Below are 18,830 nucleotides of genomic sequence, written 5' to 3'. Positions count from 1 at the left end.
AAACATATAAAACACTGAGCATCTTTTTATTTTCAGGGAAATTGGAGCTATACAGTGATCCCAGTGCTATGGTGCAAAAAATTTAAACATCTCTGAATCAAATTAAAAGCATTTTTAAAATTTATTCTTGCTTACATTGATATAAAGCTTTGTAAACCTGGTTTTTGACAAGATACAATATATATTTTAAACAGTTGTTAGAAAGTTTTTTTTAATACTAAAAAGGTATATGGGTTTCAAGTAAAAACACCTACTCATAAATCTAATAAAAACAACCTATCTGGATAAGTTCTCTGTGTTTTAAATGATTCTTTTATTGCTTTTAGTTGCTGATGCATGATCAAGATGAGTGGATTAGGGGAAAACTCCTTGGATAGCTTGACCAATGAGTCAAGGAAGCGCAAGTCATTGCCCTGTGATACCCCAGGTGCAAGGTGGGTTTATAGAGACATTCCCTTTCTTTCGTCTTCTGAGTTAACTGATAAATTTGTTCAGTTGAAAAATTCTCTAGACCAGCTTCTGTTGTGAAGACAGAAAACTTTACTATTAAGTATAGATGTGCCAAAGCTGATGAACTCTGCTCTGTAATTAGAGTCTTGTGGAAATCTTAATTGACTGAACATATAAGGAATTATTCCTAGAAATTTCTCTGAAGTATCACCTTCAGTAGTCATCCCATTGCAAGCAAACCAAAGGGATTTCATAGAATGTGAAAATTTTGTTTCATTTGTCTAGTAGATTATAGACAAATCTGAAGTAACTTTTAAGGTTAAAATATGCTTTCTGTAGGAGTGTTAGTTTTATAACAAGGAATAGCTGTTTCCTTTAAATTTATTGGTAGACTTATCACAGGAGGATTTTTTGGATAAGGAGCTTTCTCATATCCTCCTAATTTTTTTTTTTAAAAAAGAACACAAAACCCAATCCAAACAACAATGTAACAAAACGCACCCCCACCCCCCTTCAAATTTTTGTTTGCTGGAAGAATAAGTTGTACCTAGGTTTAATAGGTAGGTGTTGCTTGAAGTACATTAATGGTCACAGAGTCAGCACAGCTTTTGTATATGACAAATGTAAGTATGTGAAATTATATTTTTGGTTCCTAGTCTGTCCTGCAGTGGTGAGAAGCGTCGGCGTGAGCAGGAAAGCAAATACATTGAAGAACTGGCTGAACTGATATCTGCTAATCTGAGTGACATTGACAATTTCAATGTCAAACCAGACAAATGTGCTATTTTAAAAGAAACGGTGAGACAGATTCGACAGATAAAAGAGCAAGGTACAGGTCCCTTGTTACTCCTTTTCTAAAGCAGTAGTGCCTTGGAACATGGGGTAGTGTTTTTCATAATAGTATGTAACTGACAAAGTCTTCAGACTTTGATTTGAACCAAACCTTTAATATGCCTTAAATAATTTTCTGTTTAAAAGTAAGCGAGTATTTACCATCACGGTGACTACTGATGATCAGATGATCAAAACAGAACCAGAAGGAAGAGACACCTATAATGACTGTGTTAAATGGCCATTGAAATATTCAGCAGAGAATCATCAGACATATTATCCAAAAAGCAGCAGAAGAAAAATTGTTTGTAAAACACGTTGATCCAAATTTAACACTCAAGTCAACTTATGTAAGCAGAGTTTGGCATTATGTAGACATTTTTCTGGACTTAAGCAATTAACAATATGTAAGAATTCCTCTCTTATGCCTTTATTCATGTGCTTTCTAGAGTCTGGCTTATAGTATGAAGTGTTTTACTGAAATGTATCTTTGGTGTTTAAGGGAAAGCAGTTTCTAATGATGATGATGTTCAGAAAGCTGATGTGTCTTCTACGGGTCAAGGAGTTATCGATAAGGATTCATTGGGACCTCTTTTATTACAGGCAAGTAAAAATTAGGCACTAGTAAATCCCTATGAGAACAAATGTTTAAGGAAGGTGAAAATATTACAATAATGCCTGCAATTGTATAGTAATTCATGCTATGCAAGAGCTCTACAGAATTACATTTGGAAGGGTCAGGAATAAAAAAAATCTGTCATGTTTTCTTAAATTTGCTCAAATTCTCTGAGAAGAAGTACTCTTCTATGATTCTATGACTCTTGTACTTTCTCCAGCAGTCATTAACAAGCTACTGCTAAGGCTGTGCTCCAGTAATACAAGGAATATTTTCCTTTTTTAGGACATAGCCATTAAAATAATCAGATGAAGTTTTGTAAGGACTAGAGGCTTGCCATGTGTATTGGAGTTTGTGTTTCTACTTTGTGAAGCATTTTAAACAAATGCTGCTGCCGAGTAAAATAACCTAAGAATAATTGTAAAAAAAGGTGCATAGCAGATATCTTGTCTTTCTGCCTAGAAAACCAACCCCATGTTTACAAGTCTGTTAAAAAGAACTTTTAAAACTTAACTGTTTTACATAGATACTGGATTTTTTTTCAGTTAAGAAAATACAGTATTTTAAGTCATGAATACACCCACTTCTCTTATCTCTTCACTTGCTGGTGGAAATGTCTTTGTGTTCATGTCTTACTACATATTTCTACCGACGACTTCTTGTTTCGATTTGCCAGCTATTGAAATAATGTTATAAATTTATTATCTTGTGCTCAAATAGAGGAAGAATGAAACAATAAGGCTGGTTATCACTGTGAAAGAGCTCAAGGAAATAACAAATGAACAGATTAATTTTTAATATTGAAATCATTCCTCACTAGACGCAATTTTCCTCAAAGAAAAATGTAAAACTTCATCTCTACCCTTGAAAAGAAATGTGTGTATTCTAATTTGATGTTTGTCACCCACATAGTTTTTAAACTACATTATTTCAGAGTTAGGTAGTGTGTCTTTTATGATATGTTGTCATGTTAATCTTCTTCAGGCATTGGATGGTTTCCTGTTTGTTGTAAATCGAGATGGGAACATAGTATTTGTGTCAGAAAATGTCACACAGTATCTGCAATATAAGCAAGAAGATTTGGTTAATACAAGTGTCTATGGTATCTTGCACGAAGAGGATCGGAAGGACTTTCTCAAAAACTTACCTAAATCTTCAGGTAATGAAAGCTGACTTGCTACACCTTTACTAGGCTATTTGACAATAACTGAGAAGAAAAAAACAACTTGTAATGGATAACCTTTCAAAACAAAGTACTTGGACAAAGAGTATTTGACTACAGAAATATGTTAACCTTTAAATATCTTACTGTGTTCTGGAAATACCCACCATGCTTCAGCCTTTCTGATTTTTTTACCTGTAACGTAAAACAAGGATACTGAAGGAAGACATCACCTAAAGCCACAAGCCTACCTGAGGGAGCTGATTGTTTTTTAAATATGTGAATGACATTTCAGCTCTCCTTCAAGTGATAGAAAGTGTTGTGTAAGGGGAAGAGTTTATTGGGGTTTTTTGCTAGGTTCTTAATAAAACTGTTGGTGCATTGAGAAAGCACCTTAAAAACTTATTTAATCTGTCTGATCTAGGAGCAAGGTATCTACATTAAGAAAAATCAGTTATGAATTGATCTCTAACTGAAAATCTTTTAAAATGATTTCTGTGTTCTTTTAGTTAATGGGGTTGCTTGGACCAATGAAACACCCAGACAGAAGAGTCATACGTTCAACTGCCGGATGATGGTGAAAACTCATGATCTTTTGGAAGATGTAGGCAGCCACCAGGAAATACATCAAAGATACGAAACAATGCAGTGCTTTGCTTTATCTCAGCCAAGAGCTATGATGGAAGAGGGGGAAGGTAGGAAATTTTGTGTAATTATTGTGCACAAAAGAAATCTCTAAGTAGGATTTTGGTGTTTAGTGTGCATTATATAATCTGTAGCTTCTGCAATCTATTTTTAAGTAAGAACAGAATGCAAAAAAAAAATTAATTCTTATTTCCTATACTTGTATCTTCACAATGAAAGACACTTCAGCTATTTTATTAGATGCTTTACTAGAATACAACAGGAGAGGAAATGAAAGAATAAACTTTCCTTTTTAAATACAGATTTGCAGTCTTGCATGATTTGTGTGGCACGACGTATCACAACTGCAGAAAGAGTATTTCCAACAAATCCAGAGAGCTTTATTACAAGACATGATCTTTCAGGTGAGAAATGTACCCAAGATGAAGTTGGTTTTTTTGGTCTGTGTGCTCTTGTTTTAAATAAATAAAGTATGTTAATAATTTGTATATTTGTAGCAACTATCAGAATTCATACTGAGAATTCCCAACTGTTTTTTGTAATATGGTCTTGTTGGCAGTGGGGTAGGCTATAACAAGAACTGTGGGATGCATTTTCTGTGTCTATGCTAGTCTGCTTTGTTTGGAAACCTGGTATAAAGCATTACTTGTGCGTTAACTTGGCAGTGTTTCATATGGTTGTCGTGCTTTTCCTTACACATAAGAAATACTTCATAACTGAAGCTAATGAAACTTCATTACAATTCTTGTAATTTTCTACAGCGTGTGAGCTAACATTTAAAGTGGTTTATGCTATTTAAATTGAAATACTTGTATAACCTAGATGGGGCTTTTTCAGGTGCCAGTTAATCTTTATGGTGTTCGTTTGTGGACGTAGTTCATCTGTGTTTTTGAAAGTTTTGCTCTATGTGCATCCTTTGTGTGCCTGTAACGAGAGACTCAAGTTACTGTTTTCTAAATCTCTGGCATTAACCTGTGGGTGCTTAACTTTCTCTTTTTTCCAGTTATCTAAATCCCTTTGGATATCAGTATTTTAGTAAGGTGTTTTAACAAACATCATATTCTCACATGGCAGAGAACTCATAAAAGTAACTTCTGCATACTGAAAATTTGGTGTTAGGCTAATGAACAATTAAAATGGTGATAGTGGAGACTTCTGAAATGTATCGTGTTTATACAAGAGATTTGGCATAATCATAATGAGTTTTAACTCATGTATTTTCTTTCCTGTTACAGGTAAACTTGTCAACATTGATACAAACTCCTTACGGTCTTCCATGAGACCTGGTTTTGAAGATATAATTCGTCGGTGTATTCAGAGGTTCTTATGCCATAATGATGGACAGTCATGGTCAAACAAACGCCACTATCATGAAGGTAGAAATGTGTTTGCAATGTTTGGTCATAGTGCTTCTAGTGGCTGCATTTTTTTCTGAAAGACCAAACACTAAGTTCTGCCCATGTTCATATTTACCAGCCAAAGGAAAATGACTGCTTTGAGAAATAGGAATTCTGATGGAAGTTATTTTGTTTTTCTAATGTCCCTGTTTGGATAATTTTCATGGAAAAAAACAGATACTTGATCTGGTAGCCTGAAGTAGTCTGTGTTTCCACAAATGGATCTAGTGATGACAGTGACAGCTGTATTTCTGTAATAATGTGTAATCCTTAATTATCATTACCTTTGATGTCTTAGTTTAACTTCCATTTTAATTCATCCTTTCTTTTGTTAAAGGATAGCTCACTAAAAGTTGTAACAGTTGTGTTGATTTGATGCCTTTTTCTTATTCAAGACACAATGGTTCAAAATATTTTCAGTCTTCCAGTGCTATCTATTTTGTAATGCTAATTTGATAACCTTGATAGATAAAGTAAGGTACAGCCACTGTCTTCAGTATGAACGATGGCTTTTTCTGTTTTCTAAACTCCAGTCTTTTTGAAGGATTCACAAAGTAATTCAAGTTGAGGGGATATTAAGTAAAGGGAAGCTTATACTGGCAGAAAATGGAGTTTCTGTTCCCTCAGAAGTTCTTTGACTCAACTGATTAAATAAATCCTAAATTAACAAGAAATCTGGAGCTCAGATTAAAAGCAATGGCTTGCACAATTTTTTGATCAAAATAAAACTTTTAAACTTAAAAATACTTAATCTGAAGCCTTCCAAGTTTCATATCAATTACCTGTACATTTTAGTGCAGCTAATATTGAAGTGTTGCTTAGTCCTCCTTCCCAAGGAGAAGCCATGGAAACCTACTAATCTAGTCTTGGAAGTCTGTTAACAAGCGTAGAACTTTGTGCTCATCATGCACAGCTGGCAAACTACTGCAGCATTGTAATAATCTTATTTGCTGTTGTCTTCCCTCTACTAACTTAGGAGAAAATGCAGAATGCTTTCTTTTTCTAAATATCTCTCTTTGGGGGGGTGTATGTGATTATTTTTTATAAAAAAACGTTTTTTAAATCGATTAAAGAAAAAAACCTCAGCGAAGGAAAGCTATTGTGTTACAAATCTGTAGAGTGCATATTAATAATTCTTTTTGCATTTAAGTATTAACAATACTTATGTATTTCCTTTACAGCTTATACACAAGGTCATGCTGAAACACCGCTGTATCGGTTCTCTTTAGCGGATGGTACTATAGTGACGGCGCAAACAAAGAGTAAACTGCTCCGAAATCCTGTGACTAATGACCGCCATGGATTTGTTTCTACTCATTTTCTTCAAAGGTGAAATCACTGGTATCTCTTTGTCATTTAGTTGTCAAAGCTTTTAAAAATATATCTGACCTTGAAGATACCTGAAAAAACCAGTATACCGCAATATTTTATCTGATTAAAACAGGAGGAATGACTCAGAAAGCAGAGTTGCATAGCATACAAATAAATGTGTCAGCCTAACACTGACACCCTCAGCTGTGTGGCAGAAAGACAGTCACAGTCAGCAGAGGTTTTTCCTTAGTACCTGCATGGAGTTTGTATTAAGTCTTAATTATTCATTTGGGATAACTTATATAATGATGAAACACAAAAAATAAAACTGCTCAGTTACATGCTTTATCTTACTCTTTAATTGCAGACCAATTAGAAAACCAACAAAACTCTCTCAGATTCATCATTGATAACTCAGAGCTAAAAGTACCTTAAATAGGGCTTCCTGTGATCTGTTCTTGTTGATTGCAAGAATAATTGAAATGCCACTCTGGAGGGAATCTGTCTGCTTCTGGCATTAAAGTGCCTCCAGATGCTGACAAATGAGTAGCTGAAATGGGTCTGGGCATCATTAGTGTGCACAATAGAATAGTGTTATGCATTGACTCAGGAAGGGAGTAGAAGGAGGAAGATGTTTAAAGTGATAAATCTGACTAATGATTGTTGATGAAAGCCTTTTGAAGGGGTGATACTGTGTATACTTATAAGTCAAATCACCTAAAGGACCAAGCATTTCTGTAATGAATAAATGAGTGGCATGGCTTAGTTCTGCTTTTGGTGGAAGCTTGAATTCTCACTGCTCTCTTGAAAATGTATTTGGAAAATGATTTAATAATGTTATTCTGTCTTTGTAGCACTTGATTCCAATTAAGATTTTAATTTGTTTTCTTGGTGTTTTTGGGGATATTGTTGAACTTACAGAGAACAAAACGGATATCGGCCAAATCCTAATTCAGTTGGGCAAAACATCAGAACACCCGTGGCTGGCAACACAAATCCTGTTGGTGGTCTTATGAACATGTCACCTGGGCAAGGCATGCCAGTGCAGAACAGGAACTATGGTATGGGAGATCCCAATGCAGTGGCTCAGCTGAGCGGCGCTCGGTATGGAGGCCCTAGTAATATGGGGCCAGTGAACTCTGGAGCCACCATGCAGTCATCTGCTTATCAGAACAACAATTATGGATTAAATATAAGTAGCCCACCACATGGTAGTCCTGGTTTAGCTTCCAACCAACAGAATCTAATGATATCCCCTAGGAATCGAGGGAGTCCGAAAATGAGTTCACACCAGTTTTCTCCAGTTACAGGTATTGTACTATTGCTATAAGCTTTTTTATTTAAGCTACCTTTCCTCACTTTCATCTGGATTCCATCTTTCATCCTTTTTCACAGTTCTATATAACCTTGTACATATTACTTAAATGCAGCATGCATCATTTAATGGTAAAAATTTAATTAACTCAATGTGGCAGTCAGAAGCCAAAGGACAAGTAAAGACAGGACTGTAGCCTGATAAGTCTGGTCTCTGTCCTGTGATACAGGTATGCACTCTCCAATGGGATCTGCCAGCAACACCAGCAACAGCACTTTCTCTAGCAGTTCTCTTAGTGCTCTTCAAGCCATTAGTGAGGGTGTTGGAACTTCCCTTTTATCAACACTTTCCTCACCGGGTCCAAAATTGGATAATTCACCAAACATGAGCATGACTCAACAAAGTAAAGCAAGTACCCAGGACTCCAAGAGCCCTTCTGGTTTGTATTGTGAACAAAACCAAGTGGAAAGTTCCGTCTGCCAGACAAACAGCAGGGATCTCTTTAGTGAAAAAGATAGCAAAGAGGGAAATCTGGAGCCATCTGAAAGTCAGAAGGGACCATCTGAAAGCAAAGGGCATAAAAAACTGCTTCAGCTGCTCACGTGCTCCTCCGAGGAAAGAGGACATTCATCAAACTCGCCTTTAGACTCCAATTGTAAAGAATCTTCTACGAATGTTACCAGTCCTTCAGGAGTTTCCTCCTCAACATCTGGGGGAGTATCTTCCTCCTCAAATATGCATGGGTCGCTCCTGCAAGAGAAGCATAGGATTTTACATAAATTGTTGCAGAATGGTAATTCTCCTGCAGAGGTGGCCAAGATCACAGCTGAAGCTACTGGTAAAGACACTTATCATGATGCTAGTAATGCAGCCCCCTGTGGAGAAGGCACTGTCAAACAGGAACAACTGAGCCCAAAGAAGAAGGAAAACAATGCCTTACTAAGATATCTGCTGGATAAAGATGATGTTAAGGACCCGCTTTCCAAAGAGTTGAAGCCTAAAGTAGAAAATGTGGATAATAAAATGGGACAGTGCAGTAGTTCTACAATTCCTACTTCCAGTCAAGAAAAAGAGATGAAAATAAAAACGGAACCAGCAGAGGAGGTACAGTATAATGTAAAATGATGGTAGTGAACAAACTAATGATTTCTTGTTACAGTGAATATCTAAATATAGAAGACTCTCTTTAGTATGTGTGTGTGAGCATTTCTAAGAATGTTCTGTGCAAATGGTGTGAAACTACACATTGAGATTTTATTGTAAGTGAAAAAGCACAGAGAGCACTATAGGGTGTGTATATTACTAAATGTGTCCTGAAGTTCTAGACTAATGTTATCTTTAAGATAAGGTACGATTAAGGTAATGAATATTTACAAATTATTACTTAAAACCAGATCTTTAATATCTGAAATTTCACATAGCATGTGTTTACTTTTATGGCTTATTAGGGAATGGAGCTGTACTGCCTCTGTAATTAGTTTGGAATAAAATAGCAAAAAGTAAAACATTATTTCATATTGAAATATCAACAACACACAAAAAGGTGTAATACTTAAAATAGCTATAGATGGCTTTAGTTCATTCATTGGTTTTAGCATTTTTTCCCCCTTAACTAAGGGAAAATCTTGTTCCAAATCCATGTATATTGGGCAAACAAATAAATATACATACATTTATTTGAATATTAAATATACATATATACTTGAATATTTAAATATATGTATATTTGTTTGCTTCAATTTTTCTGGGATTGAAATTCCAAGAAATGTTAAGATACAGCAAACTCTATTAGCATGGAACAACTCTCCTGAAAGCAGCAGTACACTTGTTAAGGACAGCTGTTCTTTATATATAAAGTGTGTATAACCTGTAGATACTACTTCTAGTTCCCCAGTCACATTCAGAACTGTTTCTAAGTATTACTGGTCAGTATTGCAGAGTTGACTGAAAACATGTGAGACTGTAGAACTTGAATTTCCCAAGTCAGTAATAAATATGTAAATAAAAAATTACTGCAGCTTTTATACTAGCTAATGGCTGACTATACATGAAATGCCCTTTTACACTTTTTGAGTACTACTTACAGCAAAGTCACTAATAACTGTGTAATTACCCAGCGCGTAGTTTAGGAACTTGGTCTTGAAATCTCATTAACATATTCAGAGAAGCTTGTTTTGTGAAGTAATGAATCCTCTGTATTCTGCTTTTCTGTTAAAACTGCATCTGATTTAAAGACAAATTTTGAAACATTATCACTTCAGTTGACCAGAAAACTGTGGGTATTTTTCATGTATTGTTGTGTTTACCAATGATCACATTAGGCTTTTTGTGTATGGCAAATACAGTATTTCTCACTTTGTGGTGCACATTCTTGACATTGTTTGCTCTCATTAGTGTTTTTATCTTTGCAATTTGAGATGACTAGAATGTTTATATTCAAGGCAGTTTTCTTTTTATTTATGTGGACTTCAGATTTCTCCTAATTCTCAAAATTCACCAAGCAAAATACTCTTACAAAAGCATAGCTTTGGAAGCGGAGAGAGAGCCCCATGTACTGTCAGTGAACTAAAACATTTGCCTCCCAGTTATAACTTTTAAGATTAGTGAGCTAAATAAAATGTGAAGGATAGCTATATGATAGTAAATAACCTGGGTATTTTACTGCTGCTTTTTCAGATGAGTGGAGACTTGGATAATTTGGATGCAATTCTCGGTGATCTGACTAGTTCAGAGTTTTACAGTAATGCTATGTCTGCAAATGGAAATAACCTTGGAACAAAGCAAGCATTATTTCAAGGAAATGCCCTATTGGGTAAGGAATTTAATATCACTTTGGTTTTAAAATTAGAGTTTTCTTCTTACCTTATGTAAACATAATACATCCTCAAGTCCTTAGAGAATACTCTCTTGATCTCCTATATCTTCAAGGACAAATGTAATAGAAAAGGGCTAATTATGCTTTCCTAGGCTATTATATACACTATTAGCTATCTTGACAGCTCTCATCTACTACATACACAATGAATAAAGTTAACTTTAGTTCCTTATTTTATGGTTTCTTCTAGGTTTTTTAATATAGATTTCGCAGAGACAAGATCAGAAAAAATGTTTTGTGAATTGTAAATGAAATTTGAGAATTTTTTGTGCCTTACAGATAACTAGGGAAATAATATGGGATTGGTGGCAAGCTTTTGATTTTCTACTCACTCTGTGCAAAATCGTCTTGGGGCCTGCAAATTCCAACTAGTATATTCATTGAAAGAAATGTTCTTCCCTAGTAGGAAGCTGAGTAGGAGGGAAAGATCTTGCTAACAGATCGTTATCTGTTGATTATATAGAGTAATAAGTTGATGGGGGTAACCTAAGGAGGTGAAACAGAGATATTTAAGACCAAAGACACTATTGGCTGATGGAGCACAGTGATTTCTTAGTTAATTAGTCCATGCAGTACAGTGTACTCAGGAACACTCTGCTTCTGAATTCAACATGTTCCAAACAGAACCAGTTGACTAGTTTCTCTCTCTGTCAGAGTTTCCTGAAGGCTGGGCAGTTCACTCATCTGTGTAATATCAGCGTGTTTCAAAATGTTAAAAACATGGTTCATTACAGGACTTAAGTTAAAATGAAACTTTTTATGTCTGGGGCCAAAGGGAACTGCATTTGGCTTTTCCTGTAAAAGGTTGTAACAATGGACTCAAAACGTGATTGGTATAGTGAGAACATAAGTAAAATAACTATTCCTGGCTTGTTTAAGCTCAAATATACGTGCCCATGCTTATTTAAGTTGATTAATAGTACTTTCTATTTAAAATGTGCAGTGGCATGCATCTTGTAATTCTTCAACAGGTATGAGGAGTCCCCAGTCTGTGCAGGCTACCCGCCCAACTTTCAACAGAGCCATGTCTTTAGACAGCCCTGTTGGCTCAAGTGCTTCAGTGAGGAATGTCAATCCATTCTCCATGTTACAAAAGCAAAACTTGATGGGTGGAAGTCCAAGAATGATTGAAAACCAGGAAAACTTTGGAGCAAATCTGGGTTTGTTGATTGTGTACATATAGATCTCATTCTAAAGGAAAAAGCTTTTATGTAAAAAGATTGCAAGATTATCATATGAATTTTGGTTAGAAGAAACCTTAACACTGAAGAATATTAATTTTACCATGAGCATATAAATACCTTTTACTGTCCATAGTTAAAATTATAAGAACATAAATATTTACCATCTGTGCATTATTACCAGTACTTTTGGTTAGTAGTTGAACTATTTTTTACAATTTTGACTTTTGAATTTAATGTATGGTTTTGATATGTAGAAGCAAGAATGGGTCATGATGGCAGTCAATCATTAATATTTTAAAATATATTTAGACTAATGTAGTTGTTTGCTTTTGAAATTGGCGTGGTAAGCTTCTGTAGGAGGTCAGTGAATTGCTCTGTCATTGACAGGTGTCCTTGTTGGTAAAATAAAACAAAACCCCATAAAAATAATTCTAAAAGCAAAATATCTAATGTATTCTAGGTGAAAAATTAATGTATTTTCTGCTCTTTGTTATAGCAAGTGCTCCCAACAGAAATGTGGCTATGAATCAGCATCAGTCAGGAGACTGGGGTTTACCAAACTCAAAGGTGAACAGGTTGGAACCTACAAGTTCTGCTTCGATGCTGAGGCCAGGACCTGAGTTCAGTGCGTCCCTTCCTAGACCCACGGTGGGTGGTGGCTCCATGTCTGGGCTGCCCGTTCGCTCGAATAGCTTACCTGGTACGAGAGCGATGCTTCAACAGCAGATGATTCACATGAGTAAGTTCTGTAATTTTATTGTCCTACTTAGCACAATCTGACTAGTCTTGTAGTAAGGATCCATCAGCAGAATCTTTTTGGTTTTGGTAGAATGCTAGCTTCTCATCCAAAGGATTTTTGTGGTAAAGGCTATAGAATTGTAAAATCATTTAGGTAGGAAAACCCCTTTGAGATCTTTGAGTCCAATCATTGCTCTTGCACTGCCAAGCTTACCACCAAACCATGTCCCTAAGCACCATGTCTACACATCTTTTAAGTACCTCCAGGGATGTGACTCCACTCTGTTTTAAGGGCTTAAGGAGTAGAAATAGGAATTCAGCCTTACCAGAGTAGTAGCTTTATATCACTGTCATATTTAAATCTGTGGCCTATTATAGTTCTGAAATTCTCTGGAGTATGACTTTATGTATGAATCCATGTTAAACATGCTAATGGCAATCTTGACAATTTGTGTGATAATTCACAGTGCTTTGCATGAACGCTGGGAGAGCAAGATCACAAATTTGTTTTTTAAAAACACACAAATGTTTTACCTCACAGGACCAAATGAGATAAACATTGGCATGGGAGGGAATCTATATGGCCAGCCAGGACCTTCTAACCAGCCAGGATCATGGCCTGACAGCATGTTGTCCATGGAGCAAGCATCACGGGGTTCACAAAACAGGTAGAGCTGTTTTATGATAAGTTTAAATACAGCTGTTTACTGGAAGAATTTAAGATCTGGAAAAAATTAATATAGCAGATACAGTGGGGATAACAGATTGGAGTCAGAATCAATTCCCATTTCTGCTGCTGTTTTCTTATGATAGGCCACTCTATCCCAGCTCCACAAAAGACATTGGTAACCAAATCAATCAGTCCTTGATTTGGGAGGCATGGGGAACATAGCTGGGGAAATCTGAAATCATGTGTCTGGCACAGGAGAAACAGGATTTGTGTGTGTGTGTTTTCAAGGATAGATGGCAGTTTTGGGACCTAAGTCTTACTTCAGTCTTCTGGGTGATTATAGTATTTAATCATCTCCAGGTCAGTCTATTATCTAAAAACTGTGTGTATTCCTTTAGAGTCCATAATGGTTTTAATGTTTTTCTCTACAGACAATTAGTTAGAAACTCCTTGGATGACCTCTTATGTCCAGCACCAACTATGGAAGGCCAGACTGATGAAAGGGCACTTTTGGATCAGCTGCACACGTTGCTCAGTAACACGGATGTCACAGGTCTGGAAGAAATTGACAGAGCATTAGGAATTCCTGATCTTGTAAACCAAGTAAGCAAACAGATTTTTGGCATTTTTTGGTTGGTTTGGGGGTTTTGTGGTTTTTTATTTTGTTTACAGTAAACAAGTGTAGAGGGCCTCCTTGCTCACTCAGTCTCCTCACTTGCTTGTCTTCACTTTGCTAAATCTGCCTTTGGAAGCATCTCCAAGGAGTAATAACTTTGATTGGAGAAGCTCAGTATTGATTACATTTCTTGTGCACTACAAACAAATAAACCAGCATCTTCATATCTATGTTTATTGTTATGTGCTTTGGTATATAGAGGTGGGGGTGGTTTTGATGTAAATCACTGTAAATCTATAAGCAGAGAATTGCATTGTGTTTCTTCATTAAACTACTATCACTGAGATTAGGTTGTGAAACATTTGAGTGGCAATGGCATGTTAGTGTGTTGGACACTTCCATCTCCTCTAGTTCCAGCTTGAATTTGTGTGACTAGCAAACAGGGAAAAGAAATTCTGTGAATAATTTGGAACTTTCTAAAACCCACAAAATGACCCTGTCATTTGTACAAATGGCAGATTACAAGTGCAGAAGGGCTTGAATAATGATACTGCTCTACCTGTGTAATCAGTGTGCAGCAGAAGGGAGGCTTCTTTTAAAAAATAAACAAAATTAGACAAAATCTACAGTAATCTGTTCCTGCTGTGTTTTACTCAAACTGTTGGTTGTTCTATACTGTGTAAGATTAGTTTCTTTAGGAATTCCTGCTTAAAGAATATACTGCTAGTGAAAATGTTGTTGTATCTGTTGAAGGGACAAGCTTTGGAACCCAAACAAGATTCATTTCAAGGTCAGGAAGCTTCAGTTATGATTGACCAGAAGTCTTCGTTATATGGTCAGCCCTATCAAGGGCAGGGGGCAGCAATGCCAGGAGGATTTAGTAACATTCAGGGACAACAGCCATCCTTCAATTCAGTGATGAATCAGATGAGCCAACAGAGCAATTTTCCACTTCAAAGTATGCATCCTAGAACAAATGTGATGAGACCTCGAACCAACACACCAAAGCAGCTCCGCATGCAGCTCCAGCAGAGGCTTCAGGGGCAGCAGGTAATCTTTAGCTCCTCCTTTTACACCTTGTTTTGGGATGGAATATGGTGTATGCTGAATTGTGTTGCTTCATGAATATGAACTTTGACATTACAGCAGATGATTGAAAGGATGGATCTTTCATTGTGATGGTGCTTTTCACACTGAGTACCTAATGATGCCAGGAGTGAAAGAACCTTTATTAGGACAAGTGCTTCTCCTTTATCAGCCACCTTAGCTACAGATTGGATTGGTGTCTGCAGCACTCATTATTGCTACTTAGAACAGTACTCTTGTACAAGGTAGCTCTGGGTGATCTCTTTATCCGTGTTTAGTATTTTATCTGAATCTTGTTGCATTTCTCCTGCACATCAAATGCTACTTTTTTGACTCTTTTTCCTAACTGACCATTTGGGCTTATTGAAATATGGGTTTGCTTTCCATTTATTGATTTGATGTCATTTTAGATATTTTCTTAAGATGAAAGGTGAGAGAGCAGATACAGACATGTATATCTTAACATTGCATTGAAAGCACTGCTTAAAAAATTGCTGCAGGATTTCAGCATTGAATTTCCCATGTCAAAATGCAGTCCTGATATCAAATACAATGTACAAATAAAACTCAGAAAACAGTGCTGTGTGACACAAAATGGTGATGATGTTTAATCCATAGGAAATACCATCTTCTCTCTTGGTCGTTCTGTGACTATAATATATATTTTTAGTCTTTAGAAGTGTTAATTCAGAAGGAAGAAAAAAAAAATCATCTAGTTAGTGCTACACTGTTTCACAGGGTGGTTTTTTTTTGTATGTGTTTGAGCTGCTTAACCAAATAGTTTGGTACTTCAGGTGCATCAAACAGGGCAAAAACTGACCATTGCACTTGATGGATTCCAGCAGTTTGTAAAGAATGTTTTTTGGAGGAGCTGTTATAACTTTGTTCAGATGCTGGTACTTTCAAGCTAATAGTGCTAAATGTCTCTTCCCAAGTTCATGAATCAGACCCGTCAAGCGCTTGAAATGAAAATGGAAAATCCAGTCAGCAGTAATACCTCAGTGATGCGACCAGTTATGCAGGCACAGGTGGGATCACAGGTAAGTAATTATTACACTGGCCAAGGCCATAATTTTTAAATGGACACATCTTTTATAGGTCTGTTTGAAATTTGGACCTTCTTTCATGGCTCCTTTTGGTCTTTATTTTTTCCTATATACAATTATATTTTTTTTTTACCTCATTCATCAGATTTCAGAGGGATTTGTTCATTAGGTCATGATATTGATAGAGCATGTCTGATATTCTGACAAACTTTGTACTGGCTGTGAGTTTTCTTACCTTTCTGTGCTGTTAAGGGATCTGCTGGGTCTTAAAAAGTGTAGGTGGCTTGATTGAGTCTGACATGATTTCATTTGTAAAAATGTTTTCTAATATGATTTTTCTTTTCTTTGGGGGATAGCAGCAAGGTTTTCTTAATGCTCAAATGGTGGCTCAGCGTAACAGGGAGCTAATAAGTCATCATTTTAGACAACAGAGGATGGCAATGATGATGCAGCAGCAACAGCAACCTCAGGCCTTCAGTCCCCCACCAAACGTGACAGCCTCAGGAAGCATGGATAGTGCTTTGACAGGCCCTCCAATGGCTCAAGTTCCTCCACAGCAATTCCCCTATCCTCCTAATTATGGTATGAGTTCTAACATATGAGGTTTTTGTCTCTCTGGTGTTCTTTTCCCCTTCTTAATTTGTTATTAATCCAAACTGCCTAAATACCAGTTGTTCTGAAAAATATGAAAATGCTTCTATGAAAAGGGATGACTTTTTTTCCCTTCCCATCATTACAAGAAGATAAACTAAAAGTACTAGGTGATGATAACCAAAATATATTGTCTGTCCTTTATTTTTAAGGAATAAGCCAACAACCTGATCCTGCATTTAGCAGAGTACCAAGCCCTCCCAACCCAATGATGTCATCAAGAATTGGGCCCTCCCAGAATCCTATGATGCAGCATCCTCAGACAGCAGCCATGTACCAGTCCCCTGAGATGAAGGGCTGGCCATCGGGAAGCATGGCCAGGAGCAGGTGACCTTCTTGGTTATAACCTATTGCGCAAAAATACTCTTCCATTTCATCCAAGTGTTAAATGGCTTATGGGGGGAAAGGATTTAGAAGAGGGAGAAGTACTTATGTTTCTGGTGCCTCTATTGTCCTCGATCCTCCCCTGGAAATAGACTGCTCGAGTGTATCTTACGTTTAGCTCCATTTGGTCATCTTGGACCTCTGTAGTCTATGCAACTGGATGCAACATTCAGTCTTTGGTTACTGCAGAGTAACTTGTGGGGGGAAATACAAGAGTTCAGGATAGTGTTACAGTGTGTGGCCCTAGCTGAAGCCTCCAAAGAGGCTGTGCCAGGAAATGCATGTACATAGGTCTGTGCCTGCCTAAAAGTTCAAAATTCCCTTTGGACTCCTTGGGAAATTTCTGTTTCTGCATTGAACAGGTATTAGGTAGAAATAAGTAAAGGTAAAAATAGTTTTATGCTTCTGGAGACCACATAGTTCTTATCTTTCATGTGTTGACAGCTGATGCAGGGAAGGCAATATATCAAGGTGTGAAGTTCTTGGAATGTAATTTTGTTTGTCCTTCTGTGCTTTAGTTCTTTCCCGCAGCAACAGTTCAGCCATCAAGGTAACCCAGCCGCCTACAGTATGATGCACATGAACGGCAGCAGTGGCCATATTGGACAGATGAATATTAATACCATGCCCATGTCAGGGATGCCTATGGGTCCAGACCAGGTAAGATTGATGAAAAGATCTGTTGGCTCTCTTCCCAACCAGTGCAATGTTCTTCAAGCCATTCCTCTGGCTCAGTCCTGTTCTCAGCTATCCTCTTGTGTTTCTATTTACATCTGTGGACCTGCCATCTGTATGTCCCAAGTGATACCTTGTTTTTGATGATGTCTAAATCATATCCAGGATGAGCCAAAGCTGTATGCTGTGACTAGCTGTTTACTTTGAAGTATCATAGGTAGGATCAAGGCTTAAACTGCACAAAGGATGCTTAAATGCTTCTGAGCCTGAAGAAACCCCAGAGAGCAAAACATGAAGATTGTGAAAAGCATCTTCAGCAGACGTAGTAGATTATAGATAATAGCTCTCATGAGTCAGACCAAGAATCCTGGTAGCACAGTATCCTGGCAGAAGCTGCTGCTACTACTTAGCCTGGTAACACCTTAGAATAGCTTGTGCGTGCATGGCAAGACACTATGGAAAATTTAGGCCCCTTAAATAAGGGAAAGTGAGCAAATAACAGGCACTGTACAGTGGGCTGAAATATGGATGTATTCTTTCTGTAATCTTGCCACAAAATACACAGGATTGAACAATGTAAAACAGATGAGCTAAATTTATTCAAATAGAAAGTACCCCATGAAATGTTGTCTAAGGTACCTAAGGAAGCAGCCAAAATGATCTGAGGACTTTTGGGGGGTAAATAAAGACCTTGATATAACAAGTACCTATAATAAAGAGGGGAAAAGAGAGGTGAAATGTCAGGTTTTCCAAACCTTTGTGTCATACAGTGAAGATACCCAAGTTACACATGTAGGAAATTCTGGGTCTGCATTTATTTTATACAAATTTCTCTTCAAAGCGGAGGACGGCAGTGCTGGGTTTTGCTGAGGAGCTGACTGCCAGTATTTGCCTCTTCAAAGTGCCCTATGTTGACCATTTTTTCAGCAAAGGTTTTTTTTTTTTTTTTTTCAGCAAAGGTCATTTTCTCTGATTATTATTTCTTTTTTTTCTTTAACAGAAATACTGCTGACACCTAGAACCATTATCTTCACCAAGAATGCGCTGTATTAATGATGCACTAGTATTGTACAGGAAAGCTACGCGTTCTTCACAGCAACTAGTCCTGGCCTTATGGAAATAAGTGATTTGTTCCTGTTAATCACCTAAATTACTTCGTTCAGCGGAGGAGGAAAAAG

General features: G+C 36.9%; 1 protein-coding gene across 1 annotated transcript; it reads left to right on the top strand.

The window, feature by feature from the left end:
• Positions 1-336: 336 nt before the first annotated feature.
• NCOA3 (nuclear receptor coactivator 3) lies at positions 337-18,664 on the top strand (the record flags this gene model as incomplete). The annotated part of the gene is made up of 21 exons (XM_084271514.1): positions 337-434; positions 1,107-1,279; positions 1,784-1,884; positions 2,882-3,056; positions 3,569-3,754; positions 4,007-4,108; positions 4,940-5,080; positions 6,283-6,430; positions 7,334-7,722; positions 7,957-8,831; positions 10,404-10,539; positions 11,574-11,762; positions 12,283-12,525; positions 13,066-13,192; positions 13,626-13,797; positions 14,564-14,860; positions 15,832-15,936; positions 16,299-16,524; positions 16,746-16,920; positions 17,496-17,637; positions 18,653-18,664. The coding sequence occupies 21 exons, from the start codon at positions 337-339 to the stop codon at positions 18,662-18,664; spliced, it is 4,212 nt and encodes a 1,403-aa protein (XP_084127640.1).
• Between the last annotated feature and the right edge of the window lie 166 nt (positions 18,665-18,830).

This window comes from Gallinula chloropus (assembly GCF_964237585.1).
Source record: "Gallinula chloropus genome assembly, chromosome: 16".
NCBI lineage: Eukaryota > Metazoa > Chordata > Aves > Gruiformes > Rallidae > Gallinula > Gallinula chloropus.
This window is presented reverse-complemented; position numbering and strand designations above follow the sequence as displayed.